This window comes from Thunnus thynnus, chromosome 12, assembly GCF_963924715.1.
Source record: "Thunnus thynnus chromosome 12, fThuThy2.1, whole genome shotgun sequence".
Classification (NCBI taxonomy): Eukaryota; Metazoa; Chordata; class Actinopteri; order Scombriformes; family Scombridae; genus Thunnus; species Thunnus thynnus.
Window position 1 is genome coordinate 12,562,009 of NC_089528.1, and position 16,525 is coordinate 12,578,533.

Sequence of the window (16,525 nt, forward strand, 5' to 3'; positions counted from 1 at the left end):
GACAGCTTTCCAAATACATGTTCATGAAGTCTTGATAACAGACCTGTAAAAGAACCACATTCTTCCTCTGCCCTTTTTCTGCTTCTGCACTCCACCATTATTTGTGCCTTTTATACTGTATGTGGGCAGTTTCTTTCTCCCTCTCCCTCTCTGTCTGCCCTCTTTCTCTGTGCTCAGACAAAGCCTGCGTTGTCTGCTGAAATGCTGTGTTGCGAGGACAAGCTTTGGGGTCAGCGTCTCATGGAATGCCTTGAAAACCATCTAGAGAGGGAATTGCGTTAATGTGCGGGTCTGTGCCCAGTCCGGTCCAGTCTCTTGCTCCTCCTAGGTCTGTGACTCATCTAATGAGTCATTACTGTAGACACAGGCCCCGTGGTGATTGCATGTGGTGATCTGAACAAGAATGCCTGAAGGGCTGTAATCCTAAAAAGTGAGTAATTTTATAGCTTTGGATTGTGTGGCTGTGGTTTGCAAAGGCCAGCTACTGTATGACAAACACACCGGTTACTGCATATCTCTATTTCTTATACTCATTTGGTCCAAAATGATATCTCAATCTCTGTTCTTTTTTTTCCCTACTTTCCATCTGTCCCACGTTACACAGCTACTGTTGTCTGGACTGAGCAACCAACTCCAGAAGGGGATATTACAGATTCACGGTATTAACTAAATAAGCATGCCTCTCCTTCTTCTCCCTCCACCCTCAGTCTTAATGTCTTCGCTTCTCCTTGTTAACTGCAAGGATGTTTGATGTCAGTAAATACGATTTTCTGTGAGAGCATGGAACAAGTGTGCAGATTGCACCCTCATGTCACTGGGTGTTTTGCCAATATTTTCTCTCTTGTGGGACTTTGAATATGTTCTGTTTATGCCTGTTTCCAAGGGAGTTGAACTGCAGCCTTTATTACAGTGTTATACTTAAGAGATCTGCTGTCAGAAGCTGCCAGTATAGCCTGAAGCAATTTTTTTGGCTGCAAATGTTTTGGCACAACATCATGCCCACAGCATCATTGACCCAGTAAGATTACACAACTGATCTGCTGCAAGTTAACAACAAACCTTACAAAATCATTAATTTTGCCAATTTAAATGTGGTTGACAATAAGCTGGAATTCCAGGCGATATGAGGTGTGGTGGGATGGTGTGTGTGTGAGTGTGCCAGGAGAGGCCGGTGGGAGGGGCCGCTGCAAGTAAAGTGGACAACATTCAACCTTCCAGCATTCAGTCAGCTCCTCTTGCACAGAGGACTTACCTTACACCAGTTTAAGGGAGTTTTTGTATCCGATTTCACTTCATGGAGGGCAGGATCATCTGTGGACTGTGGCTGCTTGTCTTTATCTCGGGATGCGGGCGGCTGTCGGCTTTCAACCTGGACACCGAGAATGTCCTGCGGAAGAGCGGGGATCCGGACAGCCTGTTCGGCTTCTCTCTCGCCATGCACCGGCAGCTTGTGCCGGAGGATAAGAGAATGTAAGAGCCAGAGTTTTTCTTTTCAAGTGATGTTTGGAAGCAGTTAATTACTTCTGCGTCGCCCTCGCCTTGGAAACAGGCTTTTTTAAATGTCTTTAAAATAACTTCAGCAACCGTGTGATTAAAATGTCACAGCAGTGCAGACGACTGTAAGTTCATTTTGGGTTGTTAGAGCTGCTACAGAATATGAAAAATCTATTTAAAACCTACTTTTAAAGGACCTCAGACACCGTGAAGTGCTGACTTACGTAATCATATGAGCTCAGGTATGTCGCAGGTAGTTTCACAAAATCTCACCAAGTCAAACCCTCAGCCTCTTCAAATAAAGCACTGTACCTTTTATACACCTGCTGCGAGGCCTACTGAACCATAGGCCTACTCCCTTATTGATCGTTATTAAATCTTTACTTCCAGGTTACTATTTGTGAGCTTTTATTAGAAAGGTTTTGTACTCGTTCACGCTCTGGTGCGCACTCACATTTCTCTTTCTCTCTCTTTTTTGCTCACTTTGTCCCAATGGGGGTTTATAGGTGAGACCGAGCCTCGGCATTCATTTAGGGCTAAATCATTGCCTCATTGAATCACTGCTGGCATTAATTCTAAGGTCATTCTGCATAAACGAACGTCATTGAGCGGTCACTTGTTTGAATAGACTGAATATGAACTGATTGAGATCAGCGCAGTCAAATTCTCTAATCTGGGAAGCTGTTTGACTATAATGAGTCAGTTTGTGTTTCTTTTAGGGACTTCATGTAGTTGCGTAGGTTCATAGTCAGTGGTGGAGGAAGTACACTGTAAAAATACTCCACTATTGATTCAAAATGTTACTCAAGTAAAAGTAAGGAACATTATCAAAATGTATTTAAAGTATCAAAAGTAAAAGTGCTCAATTTAGAAAAATGGCCCCTATGAGTGTTATATTACTATATATTATATCACTGGGTTATTATTGCTGACACATCAGTGTGTAAGTAGCCTAACCCTACTATTGTAGTTAATCGAGGTCATTTTAACTGCTTTATATGTGGTTGGGTAGTTTAATCTGTAACAATGCATCACATTTTAATTAAATGTTCAGGAAATGTAACTGATAAATATAAATAATAAATATAGTGTTGTAAAAAGTACAATATTTCCCTCTGAATTGTAGTGTAGTGAAAGTATAAAGTAGAATGAAATGGAATACATAAGTAAAGTACAAGTACCTCAAATATAGACTTACAGTAAGTAAAGTACTTGAGTAAATGTACTTAGTTATGTTCCATAACATAATATAGAATAAAATGCTATTTTGTGGATTAATTAATTAAAAGTACCTCACAGTACTACAGTTGCCTGTAGCGGGGATCAATGATAAGTGTAAACTACCAATCTTCTATTTGTTTAACTAATACCTAAAAGGTCACCACATTGTGTTAACCCACAGAACCATTAAGGCTCTCAGAGAGATTAAGTGTCTGCGAGTTATCCACATAGGTTAAACCTTGTTCTTAAACCTATTTACACACTCCTACTGCTGCTACACTCACTCAGTGTCAGTTAGTGTCCTAGTTTGAGGCTGTGTCCAAATGAAAGACACATGGTGATCAGCACGAGACCAAAGCTACCGCATAGTCGCCCTGCTTCAGGTTGTAAAGTTAAATACAAGCAAACAGAACATAGTTGGATTCTGTTAACTGGAAAACAACAGATACCAGTATAGATAATATAGACTGAGTTGTAAATGGAGGTGTCAAAACAATTAGTGCATAAAGCGATTAGTCGATCAAAATTAATCGGCAGAGTCATTGTTCAAATCATTTTTTTGAGCAAGAATGCCAAACATTTGCTGGTTCTAGCTTTTTAAATATGAAATATGCTGGTTTTATTCGTCTTCTATGGCAGAGCAATTAATTGATTTGTTGATTAATTGATTAATAAGTTATGTTAAAATCGGTTAAAATGTCATTTGAAGCCTGGCTGTTCACTGTTATTGTTGCGTATTCAGTGGGTTTATTTAACATGACGCAGTGCTATTTGCCCTCATCATAATACAATTATATTCCACATAATTGAATAATTTGTCAAATGTTTTTCCTAAATGTCGTAATTCAGCATAGAAACAGTTGAGCTTGAACCATCAGGAGCATGTGTGTGTTACATTACAATGCGAGTCTGAATGTGTGTTTGCATGTTTGAGCAGAAGGCCATGTTTGTTTTGCAAGCAGCGTCGTGATACAGCTGTTATAAAGGTGGAATGGGCTCGGCTATTCGTTTGTGTGCACGCATGCATTCATGTGAACGTCTGTTTGGTGTTTTTTAACGGTGCTGATGCATACTGTGGTGGAGCACTGAGACGTTGCTTTGTTGTTAGTTGTTTGGAAGAGTGTCAGCCAGCTCAACATGCTGCTTGATACATTCCTAACCTGAGGCAAAGAGTAGATAGAATAGAACAGAAATAGATAAACAGATTTCTTGTGCTGACAATGATTTTCTTTTAACGTACATTGCAACCACACTTATGCTGAAGTAAGTTTTACTGTGTGTGTCATCCCCATGTGGGTCTCCACACAGCTGGGTGTTCACAGTGAGTCACAATCCTTTGCCAGCCTTGTATGCCAATTTGTATTCAGTCTTTCTTTACTCTGTCTCTCATGCCCTCTAGGCAAGAGTGTTACATGTACCTGCAGGTGAGGGCGGGAGCTGATGGGAACGTGTGTGTGCATGTGTGTCTGTGTGTTTTTGCATGAGTGTTTGTGTGTGGCATTCCATGGTCGGTCATAATTGCCAGATGGAGCTGCCTGTATAATAAAATCAAAGAGGGAAAGTGCAAAATGCACGAATGGGGAGAGGAGGAGGAAGAGACCATGTGAGAGTTTTAGGAAGTTGGATCAAGTGTGAGAAATTAGTGGGAGAAAGTAAACGCATGTGTGTGTTTCTGAGGAAACAAAATGGCTCTGGAGAAAACCAATATAGAGATATAGAGACACTATGAGAGAGAGAGAGGGGACAGCAAGACATGCTAGCACATGTTAGATTGTAATTTTAATGTCACGCTGTGTCTAGATTCCAGAAACACTTGTGGAGATAGGAAGAGTGTGGAGTTTACTATTAAAGTCAGCTTTGCGTGTGAGTGCATCTGGTCGGATTTAGTCCTTTCTTACCTCTCTTCCCCTCAGGTTACTTAAGGTTATCCAACATCAAAGAGCAAAGAAAAGAACTTAAAAAAAGAAAAGAGGTGATGGCTGAAATAATGCTGAGAAGAACATAAATCAGTTTTACATCTGGGCACCAAACATGAGCCATTAGACTCTGCGGGCTCGATCCTGGCAGACGGACGGGGAGAGAGAAGTTGGGTAACACGTGACGACAGTTGTTCTGGAGAACAACCCATTTGGAGGTGAACGCCTCCAGCTGATAGGGTGCCACTGGCTGTTGCCAAGCAACAGGCTGTGTCCTAGCAGGCAGGCAGCTGGTTTGCCGCTGTAGAAAAACAAAACAAACCACAACACACCTCTCTCAATGGGATAATTCCCTAATGGTCAGTCTGTGCTGGTTGCTCTGTTGCTCTGCCTGTGTGTCCCAGTGCCTCTGCCAGTATGTGTGTGTCTGTTTGCGAGTCAAACACACTCTCTCTCTCTATCTCTGTTTGTCTTTGTCCTTCCTGTAGATTAAGCCTGTGTGTTGGAGCTTCCTCTGCTAGTGGTGAATGATTAGATAAACAGCTGGGTCACTGTCAGTGAAATAGTGGGTCAGTCGTATCACAGCACTAGTTCCTGACACATCATGTCAGCACTTCACTCTACAATGGAAAAAAAATAATCATAATGTGTAACAATAAAGATAAGACATGTCCATTGAGATTAGTTTCCAATTCAGAGTTTTTTCATTATTTTGATCACATGTAAGCAACTAGTCTAACTTCCTGCTGTCTAAATAATTACATATTTAATCAATTGGTAGTATAATTCTAATAAAATGTATTCATTGTGATATAGCTGGTGTTTGTTTTGTTTGAGCACTACTGTTGGTTGTATTCACCCCAAAGGAAACAGCTGAACGAGTCAGAGTATCACAATATAATCATGTAGGAGGAACTATCCATTCTCTATGAATGCATCCCAGAACAAGTGATCCCATATCCCGGAGCCCATCCAGTGTCTTGGCAGAGCTCTTTCCGTCCATTCTGCTGACTTCCTGTGTCTCCGAGGATAACGGGAGTGGAGATGTACCCACCTGGGATCGGCTGTTAGTTACAAAACCTCCCTTTGAAGTGATGACTCATTTGATTCAGAGTCATCTCTGATGGATATGTACATGCTCTAACTTGGTGTTTCACTTGGTGTTAAAATATGTTTTCTGTTCGTTGCACACAAAGGTGGAGAGTTTACTTGAGTCACCAGACTGTGTAGTAACAATTTTCAAGTATCATTCACTCCCCTTGTATTTGAAAAAAGACTGGATTGGACACTAAATGGGTGGGATAACGGCGCAAATTATAGCGCTCTGGTTGTTGAAACAAGGCCAAACCAATCCAGTGGTTAAAAATGGGATAGTGTACACTTGTCTATCATGCAGAAGGAGCGTGCTTCAATTGTGATGACTTACCCTGCTGCTGTTTATTGGAGAATTTTTTTTTTTTTTATATACTTTATTTTATTGTCATCATGGCATTTCATACATTTTATTTATGTTGTATAGCCCATGTAATGATGACAATACATTTTTTTAATGATACATAAATAATGTGTGTGGGTGTGTCACCCGGTGATACATCATACAATAAATTATACAATAAATTAAAATAATAAATAAATAAATAATGACAATTTTACAGTACTGACTTTGATTATACAATGTTGTAGTAATTCTGAATTAATACAAAAACGTCTTTGATCCCATTTCATATTTGAGAATCTACTTGAAGTATTCCATAAATCCATAGTTTATTCTTCTATCAGAATTTCCCGTCTTCTTCTTTAGGTAAAGAAGGGGAGAGGAAAGGAAATCCAAGACAAAACATACAGCATCAAAGAGCTGAGACAAAGGCAAAGACAAAAACAGAACAAAGTAGGAAGAAGGGGGGAAGAAAAAAAAATTTAAAAAGAGAGAAGAGAAATGTTTTTATATTTTTTCAGTGTTCTCTATAAAACGCATTTAAATCCACCTCATAACAGCATCCCTATAAGACTATTAATCGGCAATGTTTCTTAATTTAGGGTATGTCATATTAATAGATTTATTGCCCCTTGCTAATCCCCATCACATCTGCTGAAGTCAATATTCATGATGATTTACAGTGTCAAAAGCTTGTAAGTTTTAAATCTTCTCCCACATGCAATTAGCGTTTGCAGTGTTAACTGCTGAGGTCAACACACTGTAAAACATGCTGATCACATTAGGCCTCCTCCCTTTGTCTGTATGCCTCTGTAAATTCCCTCCCAGATGATGTGGATATCTGAAAATGCTTTGTGTTCCTGCTAAAAATGGCTTTGCTTAATCTCATCTTTTGAAGACCGTTTGCTTGCGACATTAACTCTGGAGGTCATCAGACGGACGAAACAAACCAGAGAGAGATCAAAGAACATGCTGAGAGAGAGAAAGGTGTATTGACAGTGTGTATCTCTGCTGTAAACCTCCACAAAAGCATCAATTTAAAGGACGACATCCTTGACTTGTTTGATTTACACTGTAGGAAACCCTGGGACCTGGATGCCCATCATCAAGACTGGGTGTGGCATTTGCCCTTGTCCTTGGTCCACAAAGGCAGCCTCTGTGTGTGTGAGATAGAAAGCCTGGTTCAATCAACCACAGCAGGCGGTTGAAAGGGGTCTTTGACTCAGTTGGACCGTGAGGACATGGAACATCAGTTTAGTGGTGGCATGTGTGTGTGTTTGTGAGTTTGGCTGCTGTGTAACACAGTAGACTGGAATGTGCGATAACATAATGTGCAAGAGGAAGAACTGCCAGAACGCTTCTCATTCTGTGCCCTAGATGACAGAGGAATGTTACAGCTTGAGCCTCTTTCACAATTTGCATTTGATTGAGTTGCATATGATGTTTGGCTTAATAGATTCATGTGTGCATCTGTTGCAGGCTGCTGGTTGGTGCCCCGAGAGCAAAGGCCTTGAATAGACAGAAAGCTAAAGTGACAGGAGGACTCTACAGCTGTGACATGAGCTCCAACTCCGCTGGTTGCAACAGAGTTAACTTTGACAATGATGGTGAGATATCCGAATGTACCTTCCTTCTGATTTTGGCTATTTCATGCAGTTTTTGTCCAAGATTTAAGTCACAATAACCTCTTTGTGTCTATTTCTGTCCCTGGCATCTGTCTCTGTGTAGAGGATTTAACAAGAGAAAGCAAAGAGAACCAGTGGATGGGAGTGACAGTAAACAGTCAGGGGCCAGGAGGCAAGATTGTGGTAAGACTGTGTGTCTTTGTATCTCACCATGACCTTGAATGTGAACTTCAACTCATAATGGCAAACTTAGCCGTCCAATCAGTTACCTTTAAACCTCCAGGAATGTAATTATTACATTTTCGTCAAGATCCTAACGTTTCCAAGGATATTGAATATTTCATGCTTGATTACAGGGGAATGTATAACAAAATTTGTAAATTGTTCATGTGATGTAATGGTGCAGCCATTAAAATTGTTTCTTAGTTGTGAACAGTTCAGTTAAATAACTGTGCTTTGCAACTTTCAGACAAGCAGATACAGACTATGACTATTATTAGCTGCAACTAATGATTATTTTTACTGTTGATTAATCCGTTTTATTTTTTCAATTAATCAGTAAATTGCTCAGTCTCTACAATGTCGGCAATTTCCCAGAGCTCAAGATGACATCTTCCAATAGATTGTTTTTTCCGTCCAAACGGTCAAAGATATTTATTTTATGGTGAGATAAAACAGAAAAAGGAGCACTTTCTCACATATAAGAGCCTAGTTCCAGCAAAAGAGTTGGTATTTTTGCTTGATAAATGGCTAAAACAATTAATTGATTATCAAAACTGTTGTTAATTTTCTGTTGATCGACAAATCTGTTATTCAGATAATTGTTTCAGCACAGTAGAATATACTGTATATGATGTCAAACAGAAGGAAACATATGCTTATCTTGCTTTGAAACTACTAAAGTTGAAATTTAAGGGGCACGTTAAAGTTCAAAAACATATTCTTTAGGGCATCTAATGGTCATCTCAAATTTGATTTCACATCTCTTCTGATTTTAATCAACATCACGTCAACTCTATTGTGTGCTCCTGTTTCCCTGGTAGACCTGTGCCCATCGGTACCAGCGCAGAGCCAATGTGAACACAGGCATCGAATCCCGCGACATTATCGGCCGTTGCTATGTGTTGAGTCAGGATTTGACAATCAAGCCTGAATCAAGTGAAGACGGAGGTAGCTGGCATTTCTGTGAGAGCCGGCACCGAGGCCATGAGATGTTCGGCTCCTGCCAGCAGGGCCTCTCAGCCACATTCGACAAGGACTACCACTACCTCATCTTTGGGGCTCCTGGAGCGTACAATTGGAAAGGTAGTTGTGTGTGTGTGTGTGTGTGTGTGTGTGTGTGTGTGTGTGATGGTTAGCAACATGCAGTTACAACAGCATAGATGTTTAATTTAAAAGAACCCACCAGCACATGTTCCTTGTTATTAGTAAAATCAATCTACTCTGTTTGATTTATTTTGCTCATTTTTTAATGCAGGAAGAATTTGCCAGTGATGCTTTTTTCAGTCATGTTTTCGACGTTACTTTGTCAATTAGGATTATTTTATTATGGGTTTTAATTACAAGCCAGATTTCTCCATTCTGAACCTCTCTCGTCTTTTTCAGGCGTGGTACGCCTGGAACAAAAGAACGAAACCCTCTTAGATGAGGGCATTTATGACGATGGTCCTTTTGAAGCAGGAGATGAAAATGAGAAGAACCCCGACCTGGTGCCTGCCCCTCCCAACAGTTACCTGGGTAAAACACTCCCTCCTCACTGTTATTCTGGTTGCTCAATTTTCATGAAGAGATGCTTTCAACTGCCTGACCACCCTCTCACTACATAAGCAATGATCCCTTTGTCTCCTTCTCACAGGCTTCTCTCTGGACTCGGGGAAGAGTCTGACCAACAAAGGCCAGCTGACGGTGGTGGCGGGAGCTCCCAGAGCGAACCACAGTGGAGCAGTGGTGCTGCTGAAGAAAGGCTCGGCAACAAGCAACATCCTACTGGAAGAGTACACCCTGGAAGGGGAGGGACTAGCGTCATCTTTTGGCTATGATCTGGCCGTGCTGGATCTCAACAAGGACGGGTGGGTGAGGCAGAGAGGGATACACACAACTTGTAACTTCTACTTTGAAAAGTGATATATCGATGAAATTATTACAATCAGGATTGTCATACTGTCATGTCATGTTGTTTTTTAGATGGCAGGACATAGTGGTGGGAGCACCTCAGTACTTTGAGAAGGACAAAGAAATTGGAGGAGCCGTCTACGTCTATCTCAACAAAGCTGGAAACTGGAACAAAGTCACACCCACCAGAATAGACGGACCTCAGGACTCCATGTTTGGCCTGTCTGTGGAAAACCTGGGAGACATCAATCAGGATGGTTACCATGGTGAGGCTACATTATTTGTATGTGTGCGATTATGTATGTTACAAGATGTATCACTGTCTGCTGGTCATCTTCTACGCTGTACAACAACACTGTAAGTCACTGTTCTTCTTTGTGACAGATTTTGCAGTGGGAGCTCCTTATGCAGATGATGGTGCAGGGAAAGTTTACATCTACCATGGATCAGCCACAGGATTCAAGTCTGAAAAAGCACAGGTATGTAATAAACTTGTGGAACTGGTGAGGAGAGAGGTGTGGAAAATGTGTTTCTTCTCAATGTGTTTTAATCTGAGTAATGTTTACATGTAAGAAAATGAAATTCAAATAACTGTATCCAGTAACAAAAAAAGTGTAGCAAGACGTTTGACCTTCATACTCAAACTATTAGCAGCTTCAGCTAAATTATTCTTTATTTTCAAGTTCAGTTATAATTTTTTATAATTATTTCAGTCGATATTGCTTTTGTGCACATAAATACAAAGTGTTAACTATGTGTTCCTCTTTTGTTTTAGGAATTATCTGGCAAGCCTTCAGGAGTGAGGCTGTTTGGCTACTCTCTTGCAGGCAACATGGACCTGGATAAGAACTTCTACCCCGACCTGGCTGTCGGATCCCTCTCAGACTCCATCTTTGTCTATAGGTGAGCTAACTCTGTTTTCCTCACTCCACATCTATCATCATGGTTATAGAGATGCTCATTGAGTTCTGTCCTCCCAGAGCTCGTCCTGTTATCAACATCAAGAAGGACATCCAGGTCTTACCGAAGGAAATTGATCTCACTAAGAAAAACTGTGGCAACACCGTCTGGTAATTGTCTTTGGTTTTTTGTTGTGTCAAATATGGATAATTTTATTTATCGGAAAGGCTGGTGATAGATCCAATCTGTAAAGGCTGACTTAAGATACTTAATAATGAAGCAGAACCATAATTTATTTGATTTTTGACCATTTGTCATTTGTGGCAAAAATTGTTCAAAACTATATCTGTACTGTTGTCTGATTGTGGATAAACTGCATTGTGTCCCCAGCTTGGAAGTTAAGGCGTGCTTCTCCTATTCTGCCAACCCCAGGAGTTACGCTCCCAAACTGAGTAAGTGGAGCCATCTTTTTCTTTGTTAAACCAAAAAACTTAATCTTTATCATGTTTTGTCTTTTTAGTGTCAGAAAATACAGATATGCTTCATACAGAGATATATATAATAATAATATGACATAATATAATATAGTAATAATAATGACACACTATAATAAGGAGGTTAGAGCCTTCTAAAGTCTTTCAGTCTTTATCCTCTTTAATGTCCCTGTCTCTGTCCCATCCAGCGGTGGCTTACACCCTTGAGGTGGATGCTGACAACAGGAAGCGTAGTCTTATTCCCAGGGCGACCTTCACCTCGTCCTCCGCCTCGGATCCCACCTACGAGTCTAAAGGGACCATCACCTTGAACGGCAAAGGAAAGGAACAGTGTGTCACACGTCAGCTTTCCATACAGGTAGTTACTCCCTCAGGGAAATTTCTCCCTTCTCTCTTGATCAGAAAAGTTTAATGTCATAAACGAGAAGAAAAATTTGTGTTAAAGTGCATTGTGGTAATCTTACGTGATGATGTCATTCTACAGGAAAATATTCGAGACAAGCTGCGTGGAATCCCCATCGATGTGTCTGTGGATATCCAGGACGCCAAACGTAAACGCAGACAGAGTTCAACTCCTCAGGTGTCACCTGTCCTCGATGCCAATGAGCCAATGACAACTCGTTCAGAGGTACGAACGAATGATACTTAATGCATGAACATATTAAAGGATAGATTTTATAGACATACAGTAAAAGTGTTGTTACCACCGTCTCTATGTAATCTTTTATGTCTGTAAATTATTGTAGGTGAATTTCCTGAAGGAAGGTTGTGGCAACGACAATATTTGTCAGAGCAACTTGCAGTTGAGTTATCGCTACGGCCACAGATCACCTGATGGTGAAAGCTTCAATCCATTAACATCGTAAGAGGATAAGATTGCTTCTTGCACTGAGCTACACACACACACACACTCGTCAGCATTCAGGTTCATAACTTGTGTCTGTTTAAAGGGGGAAGGATGTGCCGGTGATCTCACTCAGTGACCAGAAGGACATCACCCTGGAGGTGAACGTGACCAATCTGAATGGTGATGATGCATATGAAGCATCAGTGGTTGCTTCCTTCCCACGTGCTGTCACATACTCTGCATTCCGCAGTCTCTCGCAAGTAAGTTTCTCTCTCACTCTCACTCTCACTCTCACACACACACGTATAAAAGTTTGTGGATCTGATTGGAACTTGTTATTTATTCCAGGAAGTATCTTGCAGCGCCAATAAAAATGGTTCAATGGTTGATTGTGACCTTGGAAACCCCTTCAAACGTGACGCAAAGGTGAGAGAAAAAAAACAGTTTGACTCTGTCTACTTCCTCTACATAACAAGTGTTATCATTAATATTAGATATTGTGTGTGTTTGTTTGTGTGCATATAGACAACCTTCTACATTATTCTGGGTACAGCAGGCATCTCTCTCAACACTACTGAACTGGAGATTGATCTTCAGCTACAAACGTAAATATATCTTGAAACTTATAGGCATTAGGTGATTGATGTTTAAATGATGGATGGTGGTGATATTTTGAAGCTCTCAAGTTTGAGGTTTTTCTTGCTTGAGTCATACGTATAATGCATACTACAGATACAGCAGATAAGCTCCTTGATCATAAGCACTTACCTTCATTATGTATTAACATTTATAGTTTCTTAGCAGTATCTCAATTGACCTGTGTGTAACATCTGATCCGACAGGACCAGTGAACAGCAGAAAATGGCCCCTATCAAAGCAAAGGCAAAGGTGGCCATTGTGTTGCAGCTGTCTGTATCAGGGTAAGAAACACACACACACATACATGTGCAAAAAACAAAAAAATTTTCATGCTACTAACTGTTCATTTCTGTCTTTCCAGACAAGCCCAGCCATCTCAGGTCTACTTTACAGGAGAGGTCAAAGGTGAGAGTGACATGAAGACTGAAAGTGACATCGGCAGTGCCATTACACACCAGTTCAGAGTGAGTACAGAAAAACTACTCGATCAGAAAACATTCTTTCCATAAGGGCTAGCTCCGAAAATGATGTCTCTGTGCCTGCTCCTTGAAAATGTTTTAGATAGATAAACAATGCCATATCAAATCTGTCTTGATTCACAGATAATCAACCTGTTAAAGCGCTTGACGGACTTTGGCACCGCCACCCTCGACATCGAGTGGCCAAAGGAGACATTGGACGGGAAGTGGCTGCTCTACCTGATGAAGATCAGCTCCACAGGTGTGGATCAGGTCGAGTGCACTCCTAAAAAAGAGATCAACCATCTCAATGTGGTAAGTGACAAAACATTGATGAAATAATTGATTTATTTTGACAAATAAAGAATGTGAGGGAAATCTTATGGTTTTATGTTTTTTTTTCTTCTCTTTTCAGAAAAGTATCTCCAGGACAAGAAGATCCACGGAAAACACCCAGGGAAATGAGGAGGGCTCTATTTCACGTTTACTTGACAAGAAGACATCTAAAACTCTGGTAACACCACTCTACCAAATTCTATATTATTATATTATTATATTTTAAGTGCATATGCAACATGTGGGGGAATCCAGTAGTGACTTTGTGCTATCGTTTTTGTTGACAGTCATGTGAGGATGGGGCCAAATGTGTGACGATAAGATGCCCCCTGCGGGGCCTGGAGAGTAATGCAGTCTTCACTTTCAACTCTCGCCTCTGGAACAGCACCTTCATAGAGGTAACAGAGCAGACCGAAGGAAAATGTGTTTTTTTCTCTCAACTGTTATATCAGTATTAGAGATAGGGTGGCCAACAGTGTGGGATTGGCTGTGAGACTCAGCTTCACTGTGCCGGAAGGGAAAAGAGAAGGAAATTAACAAATACTTGTTGACAGGCTGAAATGACAATATACTGTAATTTGATTAAGTTCAATCAAGAGGTTTTAAGTTTGAATCAAGCAGCTTTATAAAAAAAGCAACCAATAACTTTGTAGCTTTTGATTATTGCAGGAAATGTATGTGTTTATTTTAGGAGCAGGAGCAGCAATCATCTGATCTTCTCAATTTTTTTTTTTCAAAACAGGATTTCTCTAAGTTTCATCATGTGGAGGTGATAGTGAAAGCCTCTCTGCACATTGATAGCACAACAAAGAACACGGTGCTGGAAAATGCTGTGACAAAGGTAATGACACACGAACAGACAGCAGATAAACACTGTATGTGACAGTAGAAGGGGACATGATTATCAGTGGAGTGCACAAACACCTAAAAATCTGTGTGTGCTAGATATAAGTAGAGACAATGAATAAGACATTTAAAAGTGCAGTTGATACTCTGATCTGACTGACACTAAATTCGCTGAGTGAACAGCCAGTTTACAGGGTCGTCCTCAAGGACATCGACTGTTTCTGGGATTGAACCTGGCAGCCTCCAGAGGATTGAAGGAGTCAAAAGATGACTTCTCCAACAGCGAACATGCAATTGACACTCATTTTGAATGCTGATTTAATGCCACTGTATCATTTTCTCCAGGTTAGACTGACTGTGTTCCCAGAGAGGCGTGCAGCCCAGTATGGAGGAGTGCCATGGTGGATCATCGTGTTGTCCATCCTGCTAGGGCTGCTGTTGCTGGGCCTGCTGGCTTTCCTTCTCTGGAAGGTAGGAATGAAGGACACATAACCAGGACAGAGCCTGTCCCAGCTGTTAAAAAATGTACCTACATCCTCAAATACTTGTAACTGAAAAGAAAAACAACAACTGCAGGTACACATAAAAGCGATTGCAAACATTTTCTAACAAATTGCCTCTCCTCAGTGTGGAGTCTTTGGGAAAAAGAATAAAGAGGACCCGTCAGAAAAAGAGAGGCTGACAACAAATGCGTAAAAAAGAGAGAGGGTAAATTTACCCGGCCTGCCATGAACGAGTGGAAAAATGGCAAAACCTTTTTTCTTTCTCGCTCTCTTTTGCTACAGAGGCACTGCTTTCTGGTATTAGGCACACAGTGGGCAACTCTCACACTGTGACATGAATGCTATTATTAAAGCTGACTGGTTATTTTTTTGCAAAGACATTTTTCACACATGATTTTGTGTGGACCATTACAGTGCATGGCGAAGGGAGGTGATGCCTATTAAGCAATGACTGTCATTTAATGCTGTGAGGAACTACACCATGGGGGCTGTTCTGCACCTCTTTGTTTGCTCTCTCGTTTCCATTTCTTTTGTTCTATTGCACATGCAGTCACTTGGTCTGAGGGTTTCTTTCTTTCTACATTAAAAAACTGGTGTTAGAACATGTTTCCTTACTGTATAGAGGAACGCAGATAGCTTTTACATCTTTCAACGCATTCACTGCATCTTGGCTCTTGCCTGTGAAAGAGGACGATGACATTCAATGTCTCATCGACCTATTCGCTTTCTCTGAATGCCTCTTAATAGCCCTTTTCTCAAAGAAAATATTGATTTTGTTTTCCCTGTCTCTTTTGCAGTGTGGCTTTTTTAAGCGTGCCAAATATGAAGAAAAGGTTCCCAGTTACAACGCTGTTCGGATCAAACGGGAGGAGAGAGCTGTAAACCCTGGGAATGGTAAATGGGAAAATCTGGAAAAGAAGCCCTGGATGACAACCTGGCATGACAATGAACATTATTCTTAACAACCAACGAAATCTGACTCCGCACAGATTCCTGTCGCTTACTGATGAACTCCCAGTTTCTCTGATTTTTGCTGCCCTGTCTCTGCACAGCGCTCAAAGAAAATCATTTGTTTAAAAACATTTGTAATACTAAATACTTGATCGGACATTCTGCTTCAGGGCCTGATTTAATTTTAAAGACTGTATGAATCACTGGAAGGAGAGGTGCAGTGTGGGAGATGGTCCTGCACAACTACTGTCTGTCAGATCTTTGGAGCTTGTTTTGTACATGTACTACATTCACAGTGTTGACTGGGGGAGGGAGGGTGGGACTATGAGAGGGTTTTTAGGTTTTTGTACATTTTTTTTTTTTTTTAATGTTTTGAACTGTTTGTATTTATTCTTTTTAAGGAGTACTTCCTGTTACGTGCTCTACAGGCCAAAGACTCATGCAATGCTGACACGGGTGACTTAATTTCCCCAATTTAAAAGTCAAATTTTCATCATTTCTACAATGCATCTGCCTTCATTTTTAATTTTTTTTAATGTCAGTCAGTTTGTATCTTTCAAGCTCATGGTGCCTCTGGTTTTACATAATGGAGGAACTGCAACTTATCCACACTTGTCAAGCACTCAGTTTGTAAATACACTACAAAGCCTCTGCAGAATTCACCTTTTATTCACTGGCTGTAAAATAGGAAGAGTGAGAGCAAACAAAGAGTTTCTTTAATAAAATTTCTAAATGTTCTCCATGTGTT

General features: G+C 40.6%; 1 protein-coding gene across 2 annotated transcripts; it reads left to right on the plus strand.

Annotated features, from left to right (window-relative positions):
- Window positions 1–1,197: 1,197 nt before the first annotated feature.
- Window positions 1,198–16,514, plus strand: itga6b (integrin, alpha 6b). Of its 2 annotated transcripts, XM_067605546.1 has the most exons (26): window positions 1,198–1,470; window positions 7,546–7,673; window positions 7,795–7,874; window positions 8,735–8,996; window positions 9,297–9,428; window positions 9,547–9,760; window positions 9,876–10,069; window positions 10,188–10,282; window positions 10,579–10,706; window positions 10,784–10,873; window positions 11,094–11,155; window positions 11,386–11,555; window positions 11,682–11,825; window positions 11,944–12,059; window positions 12,148–12,304; window positions 12,393–12,470; window positions 12,570–12,649; window positions 12,887–12,964; window positions 13,045–13,147; window positions 13,286–13,456; window positions 13,557–13,655; window positions 13,765–13,875; window positions 14,220–14,318; window positions 14,669–14,794; window positions 14,951–15,031; window positions 15,624–15,762. In XM_067605546.1, exons 1-25 carry the CDS (start codon window positions 1,295–1,297, stop codon window positions 15,017–15,019), a joined length of 3,162 nt encoding a protein of 1,053 aa, XP_067461647.1. In that variant the 5' UTR covers window positions 1,198–1,294; the 3' UTR covers window positions 15,020–15,031; window positions 15,624–15,762. The 2 variants fall into 2 exon arrangements, with proteins under 2 accessions (XP_067461647.1, XP_067461645.1); XM_067605544.1 differs by lacking the exon at window positions 14,951–15,031 and having other exon boundaries at window positions 1,199–1,470; window positions 15,624–16,514.
- The last annotated feature ends 11 nt before the right edge of the window (window positions 16,515–16,525 follow it).